Raw genomic sequence first — 9618 nt, forward strand, 5'->3', positions numbered from 1 at the left:
AACTTTCAGAACCAATACCAAGTTGGCACAATATGGAAACATTGAAGGTTAAAAGTGTTATTACGAAAATTTTGGAACTATCACGTCATGTTTCAATTAATGGCATTTAATGGAAATAGACCAAAAAAAAATAAAATTGATAAGTTGAGTAATCATTTTGATGTAATTTACCCAATTCATTATTTTAAAAACTTAAATTTATTTTATTTTTTAGGAGAAAATATTAATGGAATAAATTAATACCCAATTTTAATTTTACCTAATCAAAACTCATAAAATTTTATTTTAAGCATCCTAAAACTTAATTGCTATTAACTCTTAGCATTAAGCAAATTCTTTTCGTTAAAAAGTAACTTAAGATGAATATTACAAGATATAGAAAAGTAATTAAATTAAGATTTTAAAAGTAATATAAATAGATTGATTGAATTTTAATTCAGTCGGTATTGCAATAGCGAAACTGTGGGTTAAAGCACACTTAACTGTATCATTTTCTAAAATATAAAAAAAAAACTATAAATAATATAGGACATACAAATGTATGGACATTTATATAACATAAATGATTAAAAAAATAAAAGAATTTAAGGGAAAAATTCAGTATAAGGTTCTAGATTTCATATGGGACTGTAAAGTTCTACTTCTCTTTGATTTAGTGGCTGCACTGGTCTTGCATTTTCTTCTGCTTTCTGAAAAAAAAAAGGGATTACAACAACAAAAATAAAGGTTAGATTTGCTTAGAAATTGCCCATTTCAAGAAGGCTTAATACCTATTTTTGCCCTTAGTGAAATTCTCACTATAAGCTTTTTACCATTTTTATTAAAAATGATCTCAATGTGAAAGATTAAAGTGAGAGCTTCACTACAAGTTAACGGGCAAACACATGAGAAGTTTTTTTAAACAGAGATGATGAAGGGGCTAACATGAGCAGAAAAATAATAGAAAATGCCAACATGAGAAGAATTTCATTATAGTACAAAATCCAAAACAAGTATTAATCCTTTCGAGATTGTCGACCATTCTTAAGCTAAATTGATGTTAGAATATCAAATTAATAAGCATCTTTACTCACATCATGCACAAGTACACGGATTGCATGAACTTGCTCCTCTGAAACTTGTTTTACCTACGTAATATAGATTAAAACAACCGAATGAGTAAATTAATTTTCGTACATTGAATCAATGATTACTTTAAACTTAAAAAAAAAATACCCAAAATTACTTTTTTTTACTAATATTAGAGGTACTAGTTTACTTCTAAGTTTATAGTAAAGAACTTGTAATGTAATTTAGGTTTTCCTTAAGGGTCTATTAGATATTATACCTGCTTCTGGACTGACCAAATGACACCTTCAGTGCAAGGAGGGACAGTCAAAGAACCAATGTATCTGTAATACGCCTTGCCACCCATCCTTGTATCAATATGGGTTGGATCAACAAACCCCAATGGCTTTTCATGGATTTCATCATTCGTGGCACTAATCTTGCCTAAGAGCTGCAAAAGAAAATCATAAGCAAAATTAATGATATAAACTGTTGATGACAAAATACAGGTTTGACGGTTTATAACAGTTCACTCGAAAAACGAAAGATGGGTAAGAATTTGGGGAGTTTCTGGAGTAGCGGAGAAGAGCTATCCTTTCTCCTAGTTTTCTTTTAGGTTAAGGATGAGCACAATGTAGCAGTTTGTGAGGTGGGATGCCGGTGAGGTCATCCTCAATATTGACAAGGCAAAATTTTCGTAAGCAATTAATGATAAAACCTATTGATGGGGAAATACATGTTTGATAGTTGATGGTGGTTCACTCGAAGACCAAAAGCGGCATAGGTGGATAGGGTTGGAAGAGTTTTTGGAGTAGCGGAGAAGGGCTATCCTTTTCTCCTAGTTTTCTTTTATGTTGAGAATGAGGACTTGCTTTTTGGGTCAAAAGGATAGCTTATATAGCTCCCAAGTCCCATGGGACAAGTGTGGGCTGTATAAGGCCATGCGTAGGTCATGTGTCAGTAGCCATGTAGTATTTGGCGAGGTAGGATGATGTTAATCAAGCAAAATTTCCGTGCGTAATGATTGATTTGACGAAGTCGTTCAAGTACGATGCAAACGTACACTAGCTCCACAAATTGATTTGAATTTGGAAGGCATCATCAATATCTCATGTTTGTCTAATTATTTTGGAACTTGATGTTTTTTTGTTTACCTTGGAGAGGAAAGCATCGGGTTTTCCATACTTGTAAAGTAGCCCAACAACAGCTAGATTGTGCTTCACTTTAGGGTCCTTGGCTTGGTGCACCAAATGTACCTCCAAAGCGTATCTAGTTATTGTCCAAAACCATAAATATGTCAACATGGTGAGTTTGGTATAATGAAATAATCTTTCCTCAATCGAATTTAAACTTTGAATGCTACAATAATAATCGTACCAACTGAATTAACCTCAGTAGACTGATACATAGACATTTTAAGTGTTTGTTTAAATGAGAAGAGAGAAAAGGGACCTTCTGCCATCAATGGCATGTTCAGAAGGAGAGTGCCAATGTGCCTGTTGAAGAAAGTATTCTGTGCCATTGATTTTGATTGAACCCGCACTCTTCAGCCAATGAATTTTCAACTATCAAAACAAAATATTTAATATCTTTTATATCTGTTTTACAATCCATATAATGAACACAATAACCTTCGATTTCTTACCGAAATATCGTGGCCTCGGTTCTTAACAATAAATTCTGTGGGCTTATATAACATATCTAGCCTTCCAGGATTCTTTATTACCTTCGTCTTACGACTCGGAATATCAATTGGTGATTGATTTTTTCCAGTTTTGCAATCAGACCATTCTTTCTTGATATTTCCCCATTGATTGGGTCCTTTCCCACTTTCCTCCGAGTAACTAAATTCTTGTTCATCCTCTGTGCATTCAATTCATATCCATATATATACATACATCAAAATGTACAATGCATGCAAATAAAAAACAAAACAAAACATGTTGTTTGGTTTTGACATTACCAACTTCTTGAGCTGAAACTGAGGTGGAATAGGAGTGAAACAGGGCCGAAAAGATAAGTAAAACATGAATAAAAGCTGGTCTGGTTTGGTTCTTCATGTTTTGATCTTTCAATGCCTAAAAATCAACGGTTTTCTTTTCTTTTTTGTTGGGGGAAAACAGAGTGGAGAAATTTTCTACGATTTTCTTTTCTTTTTTTCTCAGCAAAGATTCGAATTTATTAAGAAAATTTTTACGATTTTCATGCGTAACCAACCTTTGTTATTAATTTGAATGGACCATAAGAAACCCACATGTTGCTGGTTGTTTTCACTAAGTTAATAAGAAATTTTATATTATTTACTTTTTTTTCAATTATTAATTATTAATTATTATTATTATAGGTGTGTTGGACACTTTAATTTTTGAGGACACATTTTTTTGAAGAAACATTTTGATTCCAATTTTGCATGGTAACGTGGTTATGTTGTCCATGTCCCCTTGAAATTAGGGTAATTATAATGATATTATTATAACACCTTAACACGAGTTAATATTGAGTTGAAGATGCATAATTTAAATTATATGGTAACAATATAATTTAATGTTGAAATAGTTGATAACCTTAAACTTGAAATCACCAGATAACATAAATTATAATCTTAATTTTAACTGAGAATTAAGAAGAAGTCGACATCTTTTGTTTTCGAGTTTGTCATAAAAACTTGGCAAAATGGCAAGGATCAAGGTGGAGGTTGAGGTCAGAGTCGGGGTCGAGGTGGAGGTCGATGCAGAGACAAAGACAGAGGCATCCTTGTTGAAGCTATGCTGGCTATTTGTACTTGCCGGTCCAGATGAAGGACCTAACTTCGTAAATGTAGAGGTTTATCCTAGATTGCTCGAATAATGGATGAAGGTTTGATGCACAAAGTAGACCATTAATGTAAATTTTTTTTGTACGGTTGCACAACTTGGTTTCCTAGCTATTAGTTGTATTTATGTTATTGAATTAAATAAACATTAAAACTTGTCAATTGAGTCTTAACTCAATTGGTATGGGCATTGTTGCCAATACAGGAGAACGTGGGTTCAAGTTCGCTGAAGCTCATTATCCTCCTAATTATAGGTTAGGGAGAGACTCTGAATTGTTTTTAAGCATTGTGTCAAAAAAAAAAAACAGACATAATCAGAATCTATAATGAGATTATTCAAAAAAAATATTAAAACTTGTCATAATTCATTTCCACTTATTTCATTTTATGATCATTGTGTTATTCATTTATGCTACATATTATCTCTAATTCTTTTCTTTTTTTAACAATCTCATTATAGATTCTAATCATATTTGTTCTTTTTGACATAATGCCTAGAACTACCCATAGCTCCATCCCAACTCATAAATAGGAGGATAAGACTGAATTCACGTCCTCCTATACTGGTAACAATGCGCATGCCAATCGAGCTAAGACTGAATCGTATGTTTCATATAAATTCTAAAATTTATATATACACCAAAAAGAACTTGAAACTTTGAGAGTTGATATGATCCTTATGAAAATGTACTTCTCGTATCTTTTATCTACTTTTACCTATGCATTTAAAATAAATGTGTTAGACTATGTGAATAGCTTAGTAAGTACTCAACTGAATTCAATCTTACCATTTATAACTAAATTAAATTTACTTTAACACATATAGTCACTAATCAACTTTCATATTCATATATCAAAATATTTTTCCTATGTCACAAACATAACATAAACACTTAATTCACATATTTCATTTAACATTTAATTCGCGTGTATTACTGGAACCCATATATCATTAAAACATTATTTTTACTTTTACATATATGTTTTGCAGTCCTTAGTGAATCGTAGAGGAGTTAATAATTTCGATGCATTGTAGAGATTCAGGCTAAACACAAACTCCTGGCCTAAAACAGAACTCTGATAACAAGAACTCCAAAAAAAAAAAAAACTACGAGAACTCTAGTAAACATATCACATAACCCAATACTACTCTCCTAATCCTCTCCGAATCCCCGTATCACCAAACCCATTCCCATCCAAATCCCCAACCCCTCTCAACTCCGAAATCATTTTATTATCATATATCATATTTTCTCTAAGTTCATTAAGGCATTTATTCACATATCACTTTCATATAACATGCTTGATATGTCACACATATATCACTTTGTATCATATAAATTATTTACTTGAATCACATAAATACATTTACTATATTTTTATTTCACATGTTCACTTTATTCACAATTCATCACAACACTTAACACTTTAGGTTTCGATTCACAACCATTAAGTACTTTACTTTCTTATAACTATTGGTCAAAACACATTAGCGAACAAATATAAATATAAATATTTATATTAAATACAAGATCTGAACAAATAATATAAACAAATATTTATATTTATGTAAAACACCATATCTAAACAAAACAAATTAAATAAATATTTATATTTTTTTAAAACATCATATCTGAAAAACAATTAAATCGATGCTTAAAGTAAGCCACTTGTGAATGATCATATTTGTTCTTTTTGACACAATGCCTAGAACTACCCTTAGCCACACCCAACCCATAAATAGGAGGATAATGTGCTTTAATGCACTCGAACTCATGTCCTCCTGCGCATGCCAGTCGAGCTAAGACTGAATCAACATGTTATATCTAAATTCTAAAATTTATATGTGAGACATTTATAACGGTATACCATATGCTCAAAATGAATAAGTGATAAATGAGAAATTGATGCTTAAAGTAAGCCACTTGTAAATATTTGTTGAGGAAAAAAAAATCTTAGATCCCACATTGGTTAAATACCAAGTGTGAGATATGTATACATATACGAACACACTTAAAAGTTATAGAATGATTAAGCTTGAAATCCTAACTCACACGCAAAGGGGTGCAAGTCCAAACCCACTAGGGTTGGGGACATGCCCGTATGACGTGGGGTGTTTGGTTGAGCCATTGGGTACACCATATTATGGGATAAAAGTAAACTTTAGTGGGCTTTATTTTATGGGCCTTAAACTGAACTTTAGACCTCTTAGTAGGGCCATTGATATTTCTCCCCAGCAAAAAGCAAATGAATAAACAAGATAATTTTGATTATTTATAGGTTACCATATCTAGAAATAGTGGCGGAGTCAAAAATTTTTTTTGAAGGAGCCGGAATTAAATTGTATATTTTTTAAGATAGTAAAAATATAATTTCATCATTTTAATAGCCTATATATTTATAATTTTGAAAATATTAAATCAAATTTTATCATTTTTAGGGATTAAAATATAATTTTACCATTATTAATTTAAAATTTTATAAATTATAAAAGATAAAATTAAAATTGTACCATTTTGGAATCATAGAACCTAAGTTTCAACTACGCTCGGCCACTGTCTACAAGGGTCTCCAAATTGATAGATAAATTATGATGCTAATCTTATCCCACATTTGACCATGGCGAATCCTTTTCACCAACTATTACTAAAAAGTTTATATTTAACATCACACCTAGAGGTGATCATGGTCAAACCCGGCCCAAAAAAATTTTTAGGCCCGAGCTCGACTCAAAATATGGGCCTAAAAATTTTTTCAAGCCCAGCCCAAAAGAAAATTGCTAAGCTCGAGCTCGGCCCAGCCCGGCTCATTAAATTTTACAACACCAAAAAAGTATATATTTAATATATATATATATATTTGATTAAAAAGTATATTTGATTAAAAATAAATATATATTTAATATATAATTCGGGCCGGGCCGGGCCAAAAAGTTTTACCTGAGACCCGACCTGTTTTCTAAACGGGCCTCGTTTTTTGCCCAAACCTATAGTTCGGGCCTATATTTTTACCCGATCCCTCACATTTTTCGAGCGGGCCGTCGGGCTGGACCGGGTAACTCAACCCATGATCACCTCTAATCACACCTATATAAAATCATATTTTAATCAATTTATGCCTTATGAATTATGATTGGGCAGTTCCAAAGGCAAAAGCATAAAGATATTGCAATATTTTTTGTCTAAACGAAATACAAATTATTAAGTAGAGATTGAAAATTATTATTTATTCCCTAAGTTAGATGAAGATACACTAATTACCCTAAATTTTATTTATTAATTAAGTCTTAAATATAAAATAAATTCTTATTTTATTGGAGGTGCGCTTAGAGATTCAGAGGTAAATTGGCTATATAGATACTCAATGATATTCGGTAAGGATACTAATTTTAAAGTAGAGTCAAGAGCGATTTTAAAAGAATTTCTCATAGCTTGAGAAAAAGGGATTTAGACACGTAGAGGTTGAATGTGATAATGCATTACTGGTGGACTTGCTTTTGGCCGGTGGGGGAGATAACAGCAATTTGGTCAAGTTACGTTTGTTGCATCAGAGAAGGAGGTGGAAAGTAAGAATTCACCATATACCGAGGAATCATACTGGGGTTACCGATCAAATGGCTAAGTGTACTGCAACCAGAAGTTCAAGTTTGCATATGTTCAACGATCCCCCAGTTACGGCGAAAGGCTTATTGTTTGCTGATCGAGTTGTATCGATGTCGAGTTAAATTTTAACCGGTTGATGTTTTCGCTTTATGTTATTCCTTTCTTCCGAAAAAAAAAAAAGAATTCAGCCTTTATTGATTACTTATTGTTATACTATTTTTGTATTTCCATTCTTATTTATTCACTAATTTTCAATATAATTAGTTATAAGAGTATATTTAAACTATATATAAAAGTCCAATAAAATTTACTGACTACATCTTGACTTAGATTGTCCATAAAAGAAGAAGAAGAAGAAGAATGCTTATATAATTACAAAAAAAAAAAAAAAAAGTAGAGTATTATAATGTATATCTGACATGCAAACATTTGAAATAGTGTCATAAATTTTCAAAGTTATGGGACCTCACCCTGCTAAATATTAATCAAAAGAGTCAATAAAGTAATCTTTCAGTGGTCCCTCATGTATTTTTCTTCAAACAAGTGGGTCCATTTACTAAATAATTTTATAAAACACAAAATCATGTCCCCACTCCATTCTTTAAAAAATGGGTATAATTCATTCTTTAGCAAAATAAGATTTAAGTGATTACCTTGAATACCTATCTGGTTTAAGATTCATGTTTAAAGTTTGTGACTGATGTCGTCTTTAAGGTTCAAACCTACATTTTCTTTTCAGGAATGCGTATTTGAATCTTATTTGTGGAATTATTCTTTTTCATTAGAATAATAGGGTAAAACCCGAACAACAAACGCAATTAATACTACTCAAATCCAGACCACACTCAAATGATGAATACCTTTAACCATCATACTACCACGTGAGATTTAATTTGTGTTTGCGGTTTTAGGTCTACTTGAGTGGTTGCTTTACATATTGATGAGGAAAAGAATATGAAAACAGTTTGTTTATCAAAAAAACAATAATAATATTCAAAGGAAGAATTTCGTTATCCATGATTTGATAGTATTCGGTGCTTTGCCAATTTTTTGGATTTTTCTTTTTTCTGAATCCAACGTATATTACATCAACCACTTTGACAAATTTATCACAAGCCATATATATGGGTGAAATTCCACATCAGCTATAATTTAGTTTGATTGATTTTAATTTTGAAATTTTAGTCTTGATTCAGTGATAACGGTTAAATTTATTTGATATTAGATTTTATTAGTAATTTCGTATTATATGCTTAAAAGCTGTAGATCTGGTTGTTCTTAGTCGCTATATTTTTCGAATTTTCAAATTTTCAATTTTAGTGCAAACAACTGTTGTTAAATTTATTAACTAATTTTTTAAATAATATGTGAAAATAGTAAACGGTATAACATTACACGTATAATAATAAATCGCCACATCAAAATTTGAAAATAGTAAAATTTAATAAATTTAATAGTTCTCATTTAATCTTAATTACAATTTAAAAATTTTAAAAATCTAAATTAAAATATAAGGACTAAATATACAATTTATACCAAAATGTAATCATTATAAGTTACAATTAAATTAATTAATATATAGTTAAAAAAAAGTATAGATAGATGCATGTTAGACCTATTTCCTATATTGGATATAGCTTTTGACTTTTGGATAAACGAGTGCTTAAATTCTTTTATATAGTCTTCACTACGATCAATGCATGCTATTGAGGACCCCCAAGCTATTACAAAGCCGAAAGAAGAAAATATATATTATGTAGCGGATTCAGCTTCAGCTCGATTGATATTAATATTTATTATTCCATTTAAGGGTGAGTAATTTTAGGTATCATATAAAAAACGTAGATATGATAAAAGAAATTTATAATAAGAGTAAGATTAAGTATATATATTATGTTAGTGAAGTAAAACTTTTATTAAAATGTAAATTTTATTTATAGTTTTTTTTTCTTCAAAAGTAGAATAAGATTTTGTAAATATCCAGCAGCCATTAGGGCCGCAATGGTGGCTAACGCCGCTCCTTTTTCTCCCAAGTTGTACAATCTTTTTCTATTTTAGTAGGGGATTAAAAAGTAAAGTGAGAAATTTTAGTTTTTTTACTTTTTTTTTTTATTTTTAAAATTTAATTTCAATTGTTAACGTTATTAGAAAAATTTT

At 30.7% G+C, this 9618-nt stretch overlaps 1 protein-coding gene across 1 annotated transcript; it reads right to left on the reverse strand.

The window, feature by feature from the left end:
- Positions 1-398: 398 nt before the first annotated feature.
- Positions 399-3107, reverse strand: LOC105787363 (alpha carbonic anhydrase 7). Its single transcript, XM_012613716.2, has 7 exons — positions 3011-3107; positions 2693-2910; positions 2500-2612; positions 2202-2316; positions 1328-1498; positions 1074-1127; positions 399-689 (listed from the first exon to the last, which is right to left on the reverse strand). Exons 1-7 carry the CDS (start codon positions 3105-3107, stop codon positions 618-620), a joined length of 840 nt encoding a protein of 279 aa, XP_012469170.1. The 3' UTR covers positions 399-617.
- Between the last annotated feature and the right edge of the window lie 6511 nt (positions 3108-9618).

The sequence above is a fragment of the Gossypium raimondii genome, chromosome 1 (genome assembly GCF_025698545.1).
Source record: "Gossypium raimondii isolate GPD5lz chromosome 1, ASM2569854v1, whole genome shotgun sequence".
Taxonomy (NCBI): Eukaryota; Viridiplantae; Streptophyta; class Magnoliopsida; order Malvales; family Malvaceae; genus Gossypium; species Gossypium raimondii.

What these genes read in the sequence shown, in the direction of transcription:
- LOC105787363 (XM_012613716.2), bottom strand. Translation starts at nt 3,107, where the DNA reads ATGAAGAACCAAACCAGACCAGCTTTTATTCATGTTTTACTTATCTTT. An exon ending in CATGCCATTGATGGCAGAAG is followed by an intron (nt 2,317 to 2,499) that starts GTCCCTTTTCTC and finishes GACAATAACTAG; the next exon opens with ATACGCTTTGGAGGTACATT. An exon ending in TCCGTGTACTTGTGCATGAT is followed by an intron (nt 690 to 1,073) that starts GTGAGTAAAGAT and finishes TTTTTTTTTCAG; the next exon opens with AAAGCAGAAGAAAATGCAAG.